This window comes from Rhea americana, unplaced genomic scaffold, assembly GCF_003343005.1.
Source record: "Rhea americana isolate MKP2758 unplaced genomic scaffold, rheAme1 scaffold_107, whole genome shotgun sequence".
NCBI classification, from domain to species: Eukaryota; Metazoa; Chordata; class Aves; order Rheiformes; family Rheidae; genus Rhea; species Rhea americana.
The window spans coordinates 985042-1003871 of NW_028185117.1; the positions used below are offsets into that span (position 1 = coordinate 985042).

General features: G+C 45.5%; 1 protein-coding gene across 9 annotated transcripts in view; it reads left to right on the forward strand.

The window, feature by feature from the left end:
- The window catches only part of EPHA5 (EPH receptor A5), a 151732-nt gene extending 134085 nt beyond the window's left edge, over positions 1-17647 (forward strand). For 5 of the 9 annotated variants that reach the window (XM_085310181.1, XM_085310217.1, XM_085310189.1 and 2 more), the window contains 4 exons: positions 686-835; positions 4768-4961; positions 8344-8499; positions 16211-17647. In XM_085310181.1, the coding sequence (XP_085166307.1) occupies positions 686-835; positions 4768-4961; positions 8344-8499; positions 16211-16316 (606 nt within the window). In that variant the 3' untranslated portion in view covers positions 16317-17647. Of the gene's footprint in view, positions 1-685; positions 836-4767; positions 4962-8343; positions 8504-12371; positions 13815-16210 lie in introns of those variants that run through there. The other 4 variants (XM_085310198.1, XM_085310207.1, XM_085310251.1 and 1 more) reach the window with 3 other exon arrangements.
- The last annotated feature ends 1183 nt before the right edge of the window (positions 17648-18830 follow it).

Sequence of the window (18830 nt, forward strand, 5' to 3'; positions counted from 1 at the left end):
TTCTCCCCTGAACCCTCCCAGGGCTGGTTTGAGGTTTGATTTCTAAAGCACTAGAAGAGGGGAAGGGAWATAGCAAAGCATATTTGACAGCTCTCTGCAAAGGCTAAACCACGGAGCTCAGAGGGAGGTGGCATCAGTGCCAGCCCTGCAGCGGAGGCCAGGCAGGCTGGACGTTGCACCCGCTCATCCTTGTGCCCGCCACACAGCACCAGCTGCAGGATCAAGGCCTCAAAATAAAAAAAAATAAAAAAAAAAGAAAAAGAAAAGTGCTCCTTCTCCGGCAATTTGCATGAAGCTCTCATTAGATCAAAGCCTTCCCCCGGTTCAGAGCTGTCTGTTGCTCCCTCCGTTTGCTCTCGGAAAGCGAGGAGCCGTATTCCCCTACCAGCCAGTGCAACGTAATTGAGATGTTGATCCTATGCGTGTCCCGGCATTCAAACAGAATTCAAACAACAAACCTTCAGGACGGCCAATTAGTAGGCAGCCTACAAATGCKTATGGGCTGAGATAATGTGGAAAGGGGCCCCATGCTGTCAAACAGATTTACTTTAAAATTCGATGTCTCTTTCCAGCGAGAAAACAGCATCCCTCGGTGCTCGAGAAAGTATTGTTTCGTCCTCTTTTGCATGTTCTCTGCCCTCCTCTCCAATCTGCCTTTTTTTTACTTTTTTCCTTTGAATCACAGGGAGGGAAAATCCCCATCCGATGGACGGCCCCCGAAGCGATCGCCTTCCGCAAGTTCACGTCGGCCAGCGATGTCTGGAGCTACGGCATAGTGATGTGGGAGGTGATGTCCTACGGCGAGAGACCGTACTGGGAAATGACGAACCAAGACGTAAGCACGGGCGAGGGCTGCTGTGCGACGGGGTCCCRGGGGCTTAGCGCTGGTTCTGCAGGCAGAGGGACAGGCCCAGGACAGAGACTGCCCTCCTCTTTAGAAGGAAAGCCGCTATAAAAATGGCTTTSCTCGAGCCAGAGAAGACCAGTGCTCCTGTCGATGCTCTCTTTTGCAGCAGCCCAGAGCAAGCTTTGCGCAGAGGGAAACGTGTGTGCACGGAGGCAAGCCCGCTTCCCCCGGCAGACGGCTGGAGCTGCGCTAACGCGGTCAGAGCTGGAGCCTGTCCCTCTTGTGTCTGCTGGCAAAGGTCTGCCAGGGGATAGTTGCTGATAACTGGCAGCGTTTCAAGTGCATGTACGAACCCCTGCTGTCCTGGAAAGCAGAAACTGCGAGAGTCGTGGTGGGGGCTTGTTTCCCAGCTGGGTGATGCGGTCTAGTGGTTGCGGTCCAACCTGGCAGCGCTGGGATCCGGCTTTCAGGCGTCCTTGCGTTGCCAGCCTCGAGAGCAGTTTTACTCCTTTTTCTGCTCCCGTGCTTTGCYGTGTCCGCTGCAGAGACCTTTGAGTCTGTGTTAGTGCTCCCTGCTGTCACCTTTGCAAGGAGCTCAGTAAAGCAGCGTACRTCTAAGCAGGGGCTTATCTCGATCCTGGACAGAGACTTTCTGCCCCATGYGGAGAACACAGCAGTTTAGAGCCACGCTTTTCCGGTCACACGGAGCTCTGTAGCTATTTTTAACGCTGATGTGAGAGCATAACACAAATATTGTTCAGTAAATGTCAGACTAAGGTTCGGGCTGGTGCCAGTGAGCTAACACTCGGTGGCCWGAGAAGTCCTTGTCTGGATAGTAAGGCTTTAAACATCTCCACCTTGCACATCAGCTCCAAAAAAACCCAAACTCTATTCTGTGGGGCGATGGGTGCGTTTCACGCTTATCTGAGGAGAAGTGGCTGAAGGACTGGTTTCTTTAGGAGCAGAAAGCAGAGAATGGTGAGATCTTTTATGAGCAGCAGTTGCTGATCAGACTTTGCTTGGATCATCTCTCTGCATGTCATATCCAGAGCTGGCAACTGCCTGGGCGATAGTAGCCTAGGAAACTTAAGCCTTGTGGCACAGAAATATTTCTCATGTAATTTATGCCTTCCTCCTTCATATCCTCGGGGCCCCTTCTTCTTCTTCCATTGCCTCCTCGTTTTGGCAGAAAAACGAGCAGTGTTAGATTTCATGCCGGGGTTTGTGTGGAGAGCCGTGGYGCTCTGCTCACGGGAACGTCAGGCTCCATCGCCCACCAGTTTCGGTTGTGCGGCTTGCAGTTAAAGCACAGCGCTCGCAGGTATAGTCGGTGGTGGGCAAAGCTGTGCTCCTCGTGATTTGGGCAGATTGCTCATGCCAGTCTTAGAGGAGGTACAGCGCAGCAGGGCAGGCACCGTTACAGCTCCAAAGACTGCAAACCAAACTGAAAAGGCACCGTGGTTCCTAGATGGCTTTCTAAAAATATCCTTTGGCTGAAGCACACGATAAGGCTCTGATGTAGGAATTGTTGAGTGGAATTTTGTGGCCTCTGTTACACAGGTTGGTAAGTTAAATTGTCATAATGGTCGCGTTTCAGTCTTCAGAGTGGTGGTTTTATGAGAACTGCGGTTTAAAAGTGTTACTTGGGCTTACTGGAAGAGACTGTCTCAGCTCATCCTCTGGCAGACATCCCACATTCAGTCACCCCAATCCCATAAGTGAAGAGTGCTTGTCCAGAAAAGGGCAAGAGAGAAACTGTCTCCTACTAGCTGCAACATTTTGCTCCTCAGATCTTCCAAAGCAGCGTGCTCCAATGATCAGAAAAAGTAAATGTGCCGTTTTCTTATTTTCTAGCTATTGCGGTTGCCACCAGTGATCGTTGCTGTTTCATTCTTTTACTTCCATTACAGCCAGACCCCCAAGGCACCTTGAGATACAGGAGTGTATTTCAGCATCCCAGCTCCTTGCAGTATGTTGATAGCATTTACATTGTATCGCCAGAACGAACGACATCCTGTAAATTGAGTTAACGCTATTGATTGGGATGTTACTGCCAGGAATATAAAACATACATAACTCCATTGCAGATGTAGTTCAGATAATCTGAGCTGGTGCCAGATGGTCTGGTACGCATCTTGCTGCTATTTTCTTTCTGCTGAAGCTGGAGGATGATCCCTTATTGTTAAAAATACATATGTGGACATGGCAGATAGATAATGTTCTCGTAGCTGTGCTACACTGACGTTTTTTATATGGCAGCTGCAAATTTGGGCTTAGGGATCAGCTGAAGCATGATGTGAAGGGAGCATGGTATGGTGGGCCTGCTTTTTCAGGATGTGAGCATAAGCTATGTTGTAGAAAAGACTACTTTGCAATCTTGCAGAGGCTGGGTAGAAAATGGTGCAACTGCTCCACTGAGAGGCAAAATCTGCGAGGATATTCCTGCTGGCACCTCCTGGCTTTAGATGCATCTCCCTTGAAGCACTGTTGGTCTCAGATCTTCAGATGTGCTCGGTACTCTTTGAGGAGACAGCAAAGTGTCACACAGTGTCTCCTCTACCACATATGCCCTTAGGACGTAGGAAATTCCTGCTGCTCCTGCTCAGTCAGCTCTGCTCCTTCCTAGGACTACCAACTTGGCAAAAAAAAGTCCGTGCAGTGAAGGATGATTTGAAAATCAGATATGAGGGTCCTGAATTTTGGAGCCTTCTGAAAGACAGTGTCAGCCTGAGGTGGCTCTTACAGTACTGCCCGTCAAGGAGTTAAAGAGCTCTGGGTCAAGAAAACAACTTAGCAGGCTAACCGCAGAGCCTTCTTGAAAACAGGGTGTTTTCAAAGCAGAAGTGAGACAGTGCCTAGAATGAATGGCATCTGAGGCCATCTTTGGAGTCAAAACAGTGAAATGCTGTGGTTTCCCGCATGGCATTCACCATCAACAAGAACTGCTTGCAGCTCCTTTGGGTCAGTGAGTCGTGGAGCGGAGGGTGTGGAGGATTTCTGAGGCTCTTGGCATGCGCACGTGTCCTCCTGGCCTGAAATGAGAGCTGTGTTCTCCTGAAAAGTATTAAAAGTTTAAAATGGGAACTCTTAGGCTCTGAGCTCYCTCGTAAATCTGTCAAAAAATGGGGAAAGCAAGTGGCTTTATTTATTTCTGCTCTTGTTTATTCATTTCTGCTTCAAAAACACAAGCAGCACATGTGCGTACCAGTTGTTTTAGCTGTAGAGGCATCGATAGTTGGTGTTTGAAATCAGTGCAACAACCCTCCCCTGTTTTTAATTTGCATACTCTTGTGCTGACATTTTAAATTGTTGGCAGAAATGTGGACACACTAAGACACAACTAGACCCAGACAGTATTGAATGATATATGAGATGGTTACTCTGCCTCAGCCTTGAATCCATCCATCAATTAGCATTCAAAGTCTCTTCTGAGATACAGTCAGACTTTTATTACTGTAATACAAATTTGTGGTCTAGCACATGCCTTTTCATTTAAAAAGAGGCCAACAACTGAATAAACAAAATTGCTGTACTCCAAGGCACTGCTGGGAAGCCCCATAGGCTGCTGTTTGCAGACTGCAGYGGGCTTAGGAGGTTACCTGGTGTAACCTGCAAACCTCAGCTGAGCCTTGAACCTGCGCAGCCTGAGACCTGGCCCACCCGTTACACCATACCTTGGCTCGCTATGTGCGTTTTTTCAGTGACTGGAAATTAATTATTCAACCCATCCATAATTATTCATCCCATATGTGAAAGATAAGGGGGTTTGCTGGGTTTGTTTCTTGTGTGCAGAGGGGAGAGAGTTGTTTGTAAGCTTATTGCTGGCCTGTAAGTTCCCCAATTACATCACTTTACATTTGGGGAAAAAAAGGTGAGAGGAAGAAACACAACCCAGCAGCCTTGTGTTTTGTCTCCCGTAGGTGATTAAAGCCGTGGAGGAAGGCTATCGCCTGCCAAGTCCCATGGACTGCCCTGCTGCTCTCTACCAGCTGATGCTCGACTGCTGGCAGAAAGACCGCAACAGCAGGCCCAAGTTTGACGAAATTGTCAGCATGTTGGACAAGCTCATCCGTAACCCAAGCAGCTTGAAGACATTGGTTAATGCGTCRAGCAGGTACAAATTCAGGCTAGAGACATTTCTCAAAAGTGAGATTCTTGTCTGAATACCCGTCCCTGGTGTAGAATTACCACTTACTATTTGATCGGCTCAGATCCTTGTGTGGATGTTCCTCAAGCTTCATTATGTCCAGGGGAGTTTTCCCAAATCAACTCTTTGTGTTTAAATTGGCAGACAGGTGAGCAATCCAGTTATTTTATAAATGCAGTGCTGCTGCCACAAGGAAAATGATTGTGGCTTGTCTTTCAGAAACTGGAGTTGGAGAGGTATTTATAGGTCTGTGATAAAGCTGTCTCTGCTCTTACCCCAGGGTTAGAGAGAGCACGACTGAGCCTATGAAGTATACAGTGAACRCTGCTCAGATTGCCTCCCTGTTCACTTTACCCTGCTTATACGAATAGCAGAGCCTCTTGGGGAAACTTTGGATGTGCAAAGCTCACAGAAGTCCAAGCACATCCCTCCACAACTATGCCCAGTCCTGTTAGCCGTCACCTCCAGCTCTGGCAGTCTTCATAAATACGAGAGGATCTGTGTGGTTCCCAAAGAATTGTACCCAAATGATTTCCTAAACCACATTAAGTGAACAGAGCAGCCGGTGTGCAATTAAACATGAATCTCAAGAGCTACACAGCTATGAGTAAGGTAAACATGGTCAAGGAATAAAACTGCACTTGGGGAAAAATAAGGATTCATATTTTTCAGTGAGTTGTAGTACTGTTCTTTGCACCATAGCAGAGTTTTGGAGAGGTTTTTTTCTCCATGGTGTAAACATGCACTGCTGAGACGAGTGTGTCACTAATCACTTGATTCCTCACAGCGTCATGAAGGAGCGATGTGTATAAATCACTGCTGCTTCACTGATGTCAGTGGTATTCCACTAATTAACGCTGGGTGAGGCTCTGGCACTTCAGAAAGGTTTATTCTCAGAGGAGGAAAAAAAAAGACACAAATCGTTATACTGACAGCACTTTAACAAGAACGAGGTACAGTTGTTAAGACAAGGTTACGCAGGCCACGTGGACCAAAGCAGATTTACCAGGTCCGGCCAGACCCGTCACATCCCCACTTCTCGAGTGAGCCTTGCGTAGCGGCATGTAGTCCATCTCCCCTGTTGCTGCCAGACCGCACGTCCCATGCCAGCTTCCTCCTTTCCCAGGAGCGGAGCCACAGCTTTTCTCTGCGATCCTCAAGTGCCTCTGGTTGCACTTGAAGCTGGAGGTGAGCTATCTCAAAGAATCCCATGCGCAAAGGAAGAAGCTCTACCTTCCAGCTGGGGTCGAGTATCATGTCCCTGTGCATGGTGTCTAATGCACTGGCAGAGAAGAGACATAAAACCCCTGTACATTTCATTTTTAAATACAAAATAGATCTGATTCCTTGGGCTATTTCGTATGCATCATTAACCATCTGAAGAAGCAATTGAAGAATGAATCTTATTAGCAATTAGTTGTAATGTCAGTCCCAGCAAACCTGCAGGAAAAGGTTTATGATAGCAGAAAATATGTGATGTTTCTCTTTTATTTTCAGTTCAGAACAGTCATTTTGAAGGCATGCTACATTGTGGTTGATGTACTGCTCTACCAAACGATTATTCTAGAAAAGATGAAAATAGGCAGAAAACCATTTCCTTGAGTTGCTGAGCACTTTGTTGATATTTTATTGCATGTACAGGTCTACCCAGTTCCAAACTGCTCCTCTTCCATGTTGCGCTGGGTATTTTGGATGGGGATGGAGCACCTGAACAGCCAGGTTTTTGTGACTGTTTCTTTAATCATAGAATGCCATACCCAGAACACAGTGTTTCCAAATGAAGCATTATTTCAACATACAACAGCTGTAAAGGACTTTCTTTTATATATGTAATGTATTCTTTATGGAAATTCTCGTTAATGCAAATAAGGGAGGAAATCACTCTCTACATTACAGCGGGTGCATATCAGTAGGTACCTCATGACATTAGTGATGAAAATCCACTTCTCATTATGATTACTTAGGAGTTTTGAATTCCTCATGTGTATAAAATGTTATGGGAAGCCATTATGCTCTTGGTACTGCAAGTATTCACRTTTTATTGGACCCTTCAGCATCACTATTAAATAAACAAATAATACTAATGTGATCATAAAATACACGACGATTCCTGAAGTGCTAAAATAATATCCTGGCTCTCCTTCCAGCTGCAAATCTTTTAAGTCTAATTCTCACAGTTGGAGGCTGATCCAACAAACATGTTTTCCAGTAATAATCTTGGTGCAAGGCTAAGGTTAGCTTTGTGTCCTAGGGCACGAAGCAGGGGCCAAAGCCAGTGTCTTTCCCTGTCCACCTGGCCAACCTTGGGCAAGCCCCTGTGCTCCCAGCACATCACTAGAAGAGCGGTGGACCTGTATACAACAGGGGTCCTTTGCAGCATGTATTATATTAGTATTTGTGCTGCGGTGAAGGGTTACTATATGCCTGAACTATTTCTTCCGTGGGTGGCATTATTGAACGGGTCAGCAGTTGCCGTGGTGGGGTTTGAACCAGGGTATGGAGCAGGAGTTTCCCTTCCGTTCTTGGGCTAAACCGTGAAGCTCGCTTCCAGCCTGGTGTTTGGCTTGGAGCGCTGCTGCTCTCTGCAGGACTTGCTCGTTGCTGGCCACATCAGGAAACCCAGCCTGACTTGGCAGGAGCCGGCCCCGAAGTGTTAGCAGCAGCCCGCCGTTGACAGTCGCTGCTGCGAAATGTAATTTGAGTTTTGGCTTCCAGGCTCTGGGCTGTCTGAAGTTAATTATTAGCTTTAAGGCAGGAGGAAAATGGAGCAAATAGAAGCAAAGCTGAGGTCCTTGAAGTAGGAGGGATTGGGGGAAGCGGTGTGGAAAGAGAGTCGCCTCGTGTACAAGAGGTGACAGTGAAGGACGCTAACCCTGACTGCTGCTGAGGCCACCTCTTTTTGCTCATGTTGTGGACCAGAGAAAGTGGACAAAAGTACAGGTGAAGAGGAATGTTAGAGATTTTGCAAAGTCTTGCCAACTCATCCTCCGTAATCATTTATGTTTTGCTCATGAAACAGAGGTTTTGAAAGCTTTTACATTGGCCTATCTGAAAGTAACGGTAAAACTGAAAACTTTGGAAAATCCCTTGTGGGACTTATCAAGGGGCTAGTTCCTTCCACCTCATTTTGGTTGAGCTGTATTTGCAGGGTTAAGCAACAACTACTGATGAGGTGCAGTAATTACCACTCGCCATGAGCCGGGTGGGAGGATTTGGGCTGCAGTAATCACTGGAGAATGCAGAAAAAGAGCCATCTCCATCACATAAAAATGTAAATGACCAAGTTGTGTTGAGTATCTCTTGATACTGATTTTGTTTGCTTCTCTGTTGTTTTTGCTTTTATTCCTAGAGTATCAAATTTGTTAGTAGAACACAGTCCAGTGGGGAGCGGTGCCTACAGGTCAGTGGCTGAGTGGCTGGAAGCTATCAAAATGGGACGATACACGGAGATCTTCATGGAGAACGGATACAGTTCGATGGACGCTGTGGCTCAGGTGACCTTAGAGTGAGTAGTTTCCAGATCGTTTTCACCTCATTTATGGGAATTGGGAGTGGGGAGAGACAAAACATTTGAAAATAAGCAGGGAGGCGGCTCCAGAAAGGAAAGCATTACTCGTTTGCAGTCAGCAGTTTCCAGGGAAGCATGCTCTTTTAGCATCCGTATTGACGATAACAAGTGCAGGCAAGACCAGAGCTTACCGTCACTGCATTGACAGCCAGCACCTTGGCTCCTTTGCKCAAAGAAATTAATGCTTGGGTTTGAATAATTGACAAGCTGTCCTGCTACATAAGAGTAGTTGATTATGTGAGGTCTTGACAAAATTAAAAAAAAAAATACTRGTTAATACGTGTTTTCTAGAGACCCCTCTGAGCTGCACTGGCTTTACACTAGCTGGTTTCAGAGATCRCCCAGATTTACCCAAGGCTGAGTGGACACTCAGCCCAGTGGAAGGTAACGGGATTCAATGCTAGTCTGACCCTTGGAAATAAACCTAGACACAGCTGACGCCTGCGCAAGGGCATCAGCAAAACCACAGCTCCCTGGCCTAGGCTCTTCCTTCAAATTTAGTGCAGGCTTAAGGCAAGCGTGAGGTGCCTTTCGCATCAGCAGGATCGGACCCAGCTTTGATCAGTTATTCGTTAGCCAGAGTATTGCAGGCAAGGCTCAAGTCCTACCAGGGAGCCAGCTCTTCTGCTGAAGGCGTCGGGCCAGCAGCTCTGACGGTGGCAGCCCTGGCAGCAGGGCCGGGCTCGCAGCACCCGTTGTGCCCTCCACATTTTCACACGCATGTGCTGGCGGTCGGGGCGACAGCACTGCATGACTTGGTAAAAACGCCTTGGGGCTGCTGGTTTGTTATGCTCTCCCTTTAATCGCCCATGTCATTTGGGTAGTCACGTCCATACTTTCTTCCTGCCGCTTATTTGAGCTTAGCATGGAGTCTGCATTTCCAGCTGGGTTAGCTCGAGCTCGGGTTAGCGCRAGCGTTGAGGCAGAGTGGGAAGGATTAGGCTCTGTGCTTGGGGCTGCCTTGGAAGAGGTCCTCCGATCACAAGCAGGCCAGTGCAACCAGATGGCCAGCGTGCCTACAGATGCAGAGCAGAGGATTAAGGAAAGAAAGAATTTTCTGTGAATATTTTAAGAGCTCTAAAAGAAATGCTCATATCAAAGGGGAAATGCTTTGGTCTGGACCAGAAAAAACTTTGAGTTCAACCCCAAATTATTAAGCGTTTTTCACTTCTATTTTTTGCATTCACCAATAAATTAGTCACCAATTGGTCACGCAGCTCTACCCACTGTCCTAGCGTCTCTCTTCCTAGTGTGCRGCCAAAACGAGAGCTCCCTAACCTCTCCCTCGGGAGGCTCAGCTGCATTTCTTCAAAATCACACAAAATGCAGGGCTTCATAAAATGACGCTATTAAGGATTCCTTAGGTTGCATGTATGTAATTTGCAATAGAAGGATCTATTACAACCATGCCAAATAGCCATACTGGTTTTTGGTGTAAAATCTCAACAGGCCAGCTCTCAACTCATTAGCCACATTACTCATCTCAGAGCCMCTGCTTTCTTCACTTGTTCTCGTTGCATTTGAATTTGTCCCCTCTTTGCTTCTGTTTTCAGCCACAATCTTTCTTTTAATCCGTTCCCTGCTTCCTCCTGCTRCCTCTTTGTCTTTTTACCCTCTTTTTACCCTCTTCTGGCTTTGCCTTCTCCCTCTTTTTATTCTTTTCTTACTTTTTATTGTTTGAGTTCTTCCCCGTCTCTCTCATGTTTCCTCCTCCTCTTTTCTTCCTTGCCTCATGGAGAACTTTGGAAAAAGAGTCCTTTTTTGGAAGAAACCCTTCCTTCATCTAGAGCAGTTCCTCAGTTTCTGGTTGCTGAAAGTGGTTACCCACAGCAGGGCTTCTCGAAAAGCATTTAAGAAATACACCCACGTTTTTTTTTTTTTTTTTTTTTTTTTTTTTTTTTAAGAAAAAAGGACGGAGGCTTTGGGACTAAAATATTCTCTGAATCCATGTGACATTTCACTGGCTGGCTTATATCAGAACAAAAGAAAGGTCAAAGAACATACATTCCTAAAATGAAACTTCACTTACTCAGATTTTTTAAATTAAAATCCTTAAAGCGAGATTATGAAATGATCTGCTTAATTCCATGTCAGATTTTAAATACTTCTATATATTTACCCTCCAGCAGTCCAGAAATTTCAAGAACATCCCTCCAAAAATCATTTCAAGCCAACCAAAAACTATTTGAAAACCATTTTTCAGGTTGGCTGTGAACCAAGAAATCCATTATCTGTGCAGTTCTAGCCAGAGAGGCAAGTTGTTTTAGAAGTCTTTAAATCAGATTATAGCTGCCAGAGATGCTCTGACCCTCTCCTCAGGGTCCCAATACATTGTGTATGTATTATAGTATATGTAGTGTTCAGCRTGGCTTTGCTCATCTTCCCAGGGCTATGAGCAAACCCTGGGACTATCTCCAGCTGGGCTCATCCACCCTTTCCACCTGGGAAATTTAGCAAAGCTCTGCTGATTTTTGAGGTAGCTATGTCCGTTYTTCTGAGCTGGCTCCAGCTGGGTAGTAATACATGTCGGCAAATAAAATCTAGAGGATCCAGAGTGCCTTAGGCAGAGATGCTCATGCAAGGCATCATGCTTCTCCAACAGCTCTGCCTCGGATGTCTGCACTGTGTTTGTGGGTCAGCCAGAGGCCTTGGCCCTGCTCAGGTCTGCTTTGGGGAAAATTGGGGAAGATTCATTAAAAAGCCAGCCAAAAATACAAAAACAGGGCCTCTGTGATACCTCTCAGACACATTAAAAAGCACAAAAGACTCAGCTCTTAAAATCAGATGAACCACCATAAACTTCAGAGGCTTAAGAGGAAGGGTATCCTAGAGTTTTTAGGACTTGGACCGTAGGCTCAGGCTGGTGTAAACTAGCAGGTTGCCCTTAAAATCAACAAATGCTTATCTGACTTGTGGGGGGGCTCATCTTAGGTCCTCCCAGGTTCTCCAGAGAGACTCAGGGGAAGAAATAACCTTGGAACATGTGAAGTTCTTTAAAGGTTAATATATTTGGGGGTTTTGTTTTTGTAGAGGTTTTTATTTTTCTCCGCATGAAAAGGAAGAACAAAAGCATTTTGTACCCTGCAAATGAGAATTCAGGTTAAATGTTCCTTGTCATTTTTAATATAGGCAACTGTTCAATATATTCCAGAGCTGGGACTTGGGGGGATCAGGTAAAAAGAAGATCTGAACATTTGGAAAGTAGCTTGCTTTCCCCAAATGACATCAGTAAAACATTCCTTACAATTTAAGAGGTTGCCTTCAAATGCCATCCAAAACAATATTCCCTAAATTCAAACTACCTAGGGGATGGATGTGGAAATTAAACAGAAAAAATTAGAAAAACTGGATAAAAGCAGGAAAAAAAATGTGATGAAAGTAAAGAATTCCTACAGTCTACTGAAAAAAAATGATTAGAGGAATGAAAGAGGATGGCCATGATATTCTGATGTTACAAGTGTCTGTTGGTGCCCAGGTTGTGGCCTCTTTATGGGACCTGGTGGAGATGGTAGATGTTCAGCASCTTTTGAAAATCGGGCCTGTCTTGGGTGAGAAGCTCAGTGGGTTGGAAGTCCTGATGTGTCCCGCTATGCACACAACCCAAAATCCCAGTTACCACCCTGCTTCTTTMAAACTGATGGCTTGATGCTTATATTCTGGAAAAGAATAGCGCTAGTGACAAATTTCTGAAAATCGAAGATATAAAACCTAAACACAGTGAATATCGCCCCAAGTCCTGAGCTCTGCCTGCTTAAGCAAAAAGTCCTGAAAATGTATGTATTCAAACAAAGAGTGATTTCTACATTTAGCTCTAATTCTTGCAAAGGGACGAATCACCTTGTGAAAAGTGGAGCCTCACCCTCCACCCCCTCTTTCCAACTGGATATCAGACTTGAAGGAAACCTTTCCGGTGGACCAGACCTGCTCTTTAAACTTGTGGACCACCTAGTGACTTTGAGTGTGTCTGGAGCTCTTTCAATACCCTGCAAGAATAACTTTACCAGGACAGTACTCAAGAATAGATAGAACAATGACTTGAGTTTCAGTCTGACCCTTGACTGGACCAATTACTAACAAAATGTGGACTACGTACTATATCTTTTGAAAGATCTGTACTCACTGAATCTCAGGACACTCTGTTGTTTGTTATTAGATGAAGAGAGCTCTGAATATTTGTAATAATCTGTGCTGTGTTGCCTTGCATTGTACTTTTTTTCTTATAAAATAAAAAGAATTATTTATTAAAAGCTCTACCTGGATGAAGAACATTTAAGAGTTCACCTGCTCTAGATGCTTATTCTTAGCCTGAAATCTCAGTGCTGGGACTACGATGCTGCATATGCTTCTCAATGACCCAATTCTCATGTCATAATAACAAAGGATGAGAATAATGAGTAAGAGCAGATGAACTCTTAAAAAATAAAGGTCTTCATTTCAAGCAAAAGTCCCTAGCAAGTGGATTCCTTTCTGTAGTGTCTTCTGAAGGTCTTTGAGGTTCTTCTTCCTCCTCCTCACTTGAACTGATGACTAACTTAATCCGTGAGTGGCCCCCATCTGTATGGTCAGTTGTAGAGTCACATGATGAAGAATGGTGAAATCTGGCCTGGATGGGAAATGAAATACAAAGTATCTGTGGGCAGGCTGACGGCTGTTGGCCACGGCGATCTTTCAGGAACCCGGCTCTTTTGCATGACGAAATGGGTGGTGAGGGGCTTGTATTTTATGTGGCAATCCAGTCCTAGTCTACACTGTGTTCGACAAACTGGTCCATGGTGTATTAGTAGTTCTGTTTGTAAATAAAATGTTTTAAATATATTTCTTACAACGTGAAGACCCTGAATTCAACCCTTGCCAATGGAGGAGATTGCAGTTGTGGGGATACTCTTGTCCTTCAGAAATTTCCTGACAGGCTGTGGCGTTGGAGCAGTGTGCTTGCAGCTGTACGTGGGCTCTCCGGAATGAGCCGACACCGATTGCGCCTTTATTTCCTTAGCTTTTTGGTCAGCTTAGGTCAGCTCCCTAATACTGCGTTAGCATGTGTTTTGAATTCCTGCTTATTGCCATTTTCAACCGCAGACAAAAGAAGTGTAAAAAGGGGAGATCTCTCCCTAAAAGGGGACTAAAAGTCTTGTCGCTGTGGGATTTGAACGCAGGGAGATGTGCACGCACATGTGTCTCCTCCATGCCCTCCAGGAGCGCCCACGCTGCTGCCAGTATAGYGCACACAAACTGAACATCTGGAATAGGGTCTCTCGGCTCCAGATTGCCAGTGCCGGTTGCTTGCTTCTTCGCAGGGTCTCAGATGCGCCTTGYCTTGGGGGGGAACGGCACATTTCCTAGCATCCATCCAGCCCCTCACAAAGCCCTGTAGCTCCCTCCTGCTGAGCTGACCCCAGGGAAACCACCAGCTGGTGGTGGTTAGATGAGCTAAGCTATGCTGGAGCTTTTTATGTTCWGTAGCTTTGTAACCCTTTGGTACAGAAGCTTGATTTTGTGTAAAAACTGGCTGTTTTGTGCCCCCAGTTTTGGGAAAAGGCATTTAAATTGGCTTTTGCCATCACTGCTTTAGATTGAGTTCTTCGGCAACATGAAGTCCTGGCTGGAGAAGGGACTTGGCTGTGTGGGAGCATGCCACATGGTGGAAGTCATGTCTGAAAATGGGAATTAAAGTCCTACCTTCTTCAGGTACTTTGGGGAAAGTTTTGTCACTGCCTTTGCAATATATAAGGTGGCCTTTGAATAAAATGTATTGTATATAAAATACAGTACGTTTCCTCCTGCGGGACTGGTGCTGCTGTTTATGCTCATGGGAGCACTGAGCTGGCATAAATCAACATGGTCCCACAGACCTCAGTGGAGCTCTACTGGTTTTACACCAGGGGAGCATCTGGCTTGGGAGCTGTGTCCTGGATTAGGCTTTCAGTCCGTCTTTGTGGAGACGAAAGACCATGCAGCACTTTTTCCCATCCTTGAGGAATCCCCTGGCTTTTGCCCAGTGGCTCCATATTCAAGAGAATTCAAGCTTCAGAAAAATAGACTAGATCCCCTGGTGAGCACCTAATGGATTGAAACCAGAAATGTGTTTTTCTTCTCTCTCTTGCTTTCCTTACAAATCAATGAGGCACTCAAGGATATTGAGTTKTGGTAGATACTCTTAAGAGAAGAAGAGCTCTGCAGCGAGTATCCAGAAAATCTGGAGTGGTGCTCTACGTTTTTGATCAACCCACTGCCACCCTAGTGCTTCAGGGAATTTTTCTTTCCTAGATTGATGGAGTTGCGTACAAAACCCGAACATGTATGTACTTTGCTAATAGTTTTAGGCTGATTGTTCTGCCTAACATGCAAGAGGAAGCAAGAGGAAAAGGAGAATATCAGCAAAACCATACGTATGTGAAACATTTGGTGATGGATTTTCAAAAGAGCTCAGCTTACMCTTTAGATACCTGAAAAAAAGAGCTGCACTTTCAAAAAGCACCAACTGAGCAGCACTCAGCAGGGGAAAATGAATGTTGGCTCTTTTAAAAATCTCGTCCTGTGCTGTGGGCTTTCTTGATCTTCTGGTGTGAGCTTCCAACATTTCTGTGTACATGAAATAATAAACTGTACGTAACAATAGCATTACTACATTTTCCTTCGTTACTAAGATTGCTTGCCAAATTAGTTTCGCAGTTCAGCGGAGGCAGAAATGAAAGCTCATCCCCCTCAGGAGTTAGAAACCTCTGCAGATGCTGCAGCCTGTTCTGCCRGGTGAGGAGTGGGCCGATGTGTGTTATGGACCTCCGTTGCTCTGGGCCCAGTATGTTGCAATTTCCTGCCTGCATCGGAGAGATGCATCATGGAAAAAGGGATGATAAGGAAATAGAAGCAATGTTTTTAAAAGTAACTATGTAGTTTTTTTGATGTAGCTCATTTGTTATATTCACACAGGAGTCTCTGTCCAGAGAGTAAAGCTGCTGAGAGCGACACACCTCAATGTGTAGCTCCCGTGTGTTGCACAGAAGTATTTGGGCGGTCGTTGCGTGCAGTCATCTACGGTCTCCAGCATGTAACTGTGCTGAGTGCTGTAGGCCAGGTTTGCCCAACACCTCAGATGGCTCCTGAGGGAGATGCTGTGGAGTCCGGGAACGCTGAGGCTCCAGGAGCCAGTGTGKTTTCCAAAAAAACTTCAAGTGTTTTAGGAGCTCAAGTCCCCTTGGCTTTCGGTGGGGAGTCTTCTACGTGACTTACACGCTTCTGGTTTCTCTTTGGCTTTACCTTACCCGAAGAGGAAGGAAGCATGGATTTACCTTACCTCATGCTGCCCATTTCCAAGATAAAATATCGGTCTGTCTTAGGAGAGGAGGAAACTGCAACGCATGTTTTCTTATGCAGGTTTTTTCCTGGAGCAGGGTCTTTCATGTGTAGTAAAAACCCAGGGACTGGCATCCTTGATGTTTGGCCTGGCTTTTCTCCTTGGCCTACTTGATCTCGGTCTAATCCCTTCATCTCTCTGAGATGGCCACAGCCACTAAAACCGGGGATAAGTACCCTTGCCTCCGTTGGAAAGCAGGAGCGAGGTATTAGTGGTGGTTTGCAGCACGTGGGAGTTGGTAGTAGCGAGGTCGGCCCCAGTTGGTCCGTAGAAACAACGTGTGCTTTCTCCACACAGGGACTTGAGGCGCCTCGGAGTGACACTTGTTGGTCACCAGAAGAAGATAATGAGCAGCCTCCAAGAGCTGAAGGTGCAGCTGGTGAACGGGATGGTGCCCTTGTAACTCGCTTTTAAAGTCACTTCCTCCAGTGGTCAGCCCTGCACTTTGTACACTAGCCCTGAGATTTATTTTAACTAAAAAAAAAAAAGGGGGAAAATTCAATGATTTCTATACCTGAAGGACACCGGCCTCCACCACGTCGTTTATAAAGCCGTGCTTGACTCAAACTTTCCTTTTCTTCCTGTTTGTGTCCTCATTTTCATAAAGTAGAAGTGTAACGTGCATGGAACATGGAAATGGATCTACTGTACATGAGGTTAACTGGTTTCTTATGCTTCAGCAGCAACAACGCCAAGCCTTCCCACCGCACGTTGTCTGTACTTGGGATATATATATATACGTATATATATATATATATATATAGCACCTTTATATACTGAACTATGGCAGCACATGGTAATACTTCCAAGGACCTACTTGAATGGAGAAGTTTTGTAGCCGTCTACGGGCTCGCAAAAGCTGCAGTCTACCGAAGTTTACTTCAAGTCTTACTTGTCTACAGAAGTGTATTGAAGAGCAATATGATTAGATTATTTCTTGATAGATATTTTGTTTTGTAAATTGAAAAGATGCTGTTACACAGCGTTAAGTTATAGAGACTAGTGTATAAACATGTTGCTTGCTCGATGGCAAATACAATACAGGGTGTATATTTTTTTTTGCCCTCTCTGTGTTATGAAGTCCCTTTTAGTTTGCTCTTCGCTGAGGATGCTACGTGAAGAAGATGTATATACTGTACAGTTTGCTACACATCAGGTACAAGATGGGGGCGGGGGGGGGTCAACGTTGCTCCTTTTTATTCTCTTTTTCCCCTCCTTGTTTCCTCTCCATTTTGTGTTGCCGCTACGCTTTGTATTCTTGCTGTTGTTTGTTTTTTAGCACCATATAAAGCTTTCAGGAGTTTTAATTCCCTATACGAGGTAGCAAGCGTGTGCTTCAATAAAAGACGTTCGATCTGCCCCCAGGTCGCGGTGGCCTCCAGGGCGACGTGGCACCYTGGGTGCTGCCTCCGGTTCCCTCCGAGCCCTTGCGCGAGAAGCGATGYGAACTCTAGTTGCGAAAGAAAAGCGGTGAGGGGAAGGTCTAAAAGGGAAGCTCCCCCTCCGCCAAAGCAGAAACCCACGGGGATTTGAGGAGCTTGCAGCGGGGCTTTTTGGGTGCAAAATGTTTGCAGCGCCCCGCGGACTCGCTTCCCCCGCGATTGCTCCCACCGTCGTCTCCTCTCGCCGGCCATGAAAGCCTGGGGATGATGGTTGGGGGCGAGGCGTAACGATCCCAGCGCGTGAAAGACGCTTGTCAACTAATAAATAACTTTATTAGAGCTGTCGGCGGAAGTGTCTCGGGATGTTTTTTTGTGTGTGTGTCTCCCAACCGGCTTTGGGAAATAATCCGTAGGAAGGCAGGAGCAACGGCTCCCCAAATAAGCAAATAAATGAATAAACATCCTTTCGTATTTATTTCGAGAGCTGTTCTTGCTGCAGATCTCTTTCTTACAGACTTTGAGCTAAGCAAAAAATGCTAATGTTTCGGAAAAAAACAGTCGAGAAGTGACACCTTCGTGCTCAAATTCTGGAGTGAAAAACTGATTTTGKGGGGGGTAACTTCAGAGAGTCCTGAGTACTGAGGAAGATGATAGACCACTTTTTGGGGCATCTCCTATGGCTTTAAGGCTTTCACATCAAGCTCCCTTTTTCCTGCGGCTTTTTCCAAGGCCTCGGGGATTTTGCAGCAACTCCTGGGAAATCAGGAGATGAGTTTTCTTCTTGGGACGAGGAAGCCTTCGCAAGCRCAGCTTGTTCACGCTTCCTGCCGCTCCTTGTTTAGCTGCCACCTGGAAAATAAATAAAAAAACCCCACTAACTGTAAAAAGAGGAAGACTGATTTTTTSTTTATTTTTAAAAAAGATCTACTTTAGATTTTCTTTAGTCCTTCCATAAGCCAACAGAGAAGGACTGAAAGTAAAGGTAAAAAAATTGTTTTGCCTGCTCAGCGTTGAATACAAAAACCAGTCACATCAGCAGTTTAACTTGTAGAAGACTTTCATGTTGCTATATTTATTTATTTATTTATTTATTTAAAATTCTAAAGTATTTACTTCATCCTGAAAAATGCTTTTAATTAAAACAGGCAGGTGAGCCCCGTGAGACAAGTTACCATTATTTTGGGAATCATCATTCCAAGTTGAAGGAGAACAACTTTTTCTTGTCCCCCCCCCCACGCCGTTCCCCGTTTGCCCTTGCTAATTTACTGTGCTAATGTGCAAATTTGCAAGGAGAATTAAACCCCGTGTAAAGAGGGTGCAAGGCAGAAACCATGAGCAGTGGGTGTAAAGAAGGAGCAGGACGGCTCGGTTCAATGCACCACCTGGAGCCCAGCTTCGGGGACGCGTTCCCGAAAAAGCTCCAAAGAATCACCAGCAAAAACACACAAAATCCCTTCTGCAATGTATCTATATCTGCTGCATAAGAGGAGGGAAGAAAAAACCCGAAGAAAGGCGAAGCTGTGAGGTGGGATGCC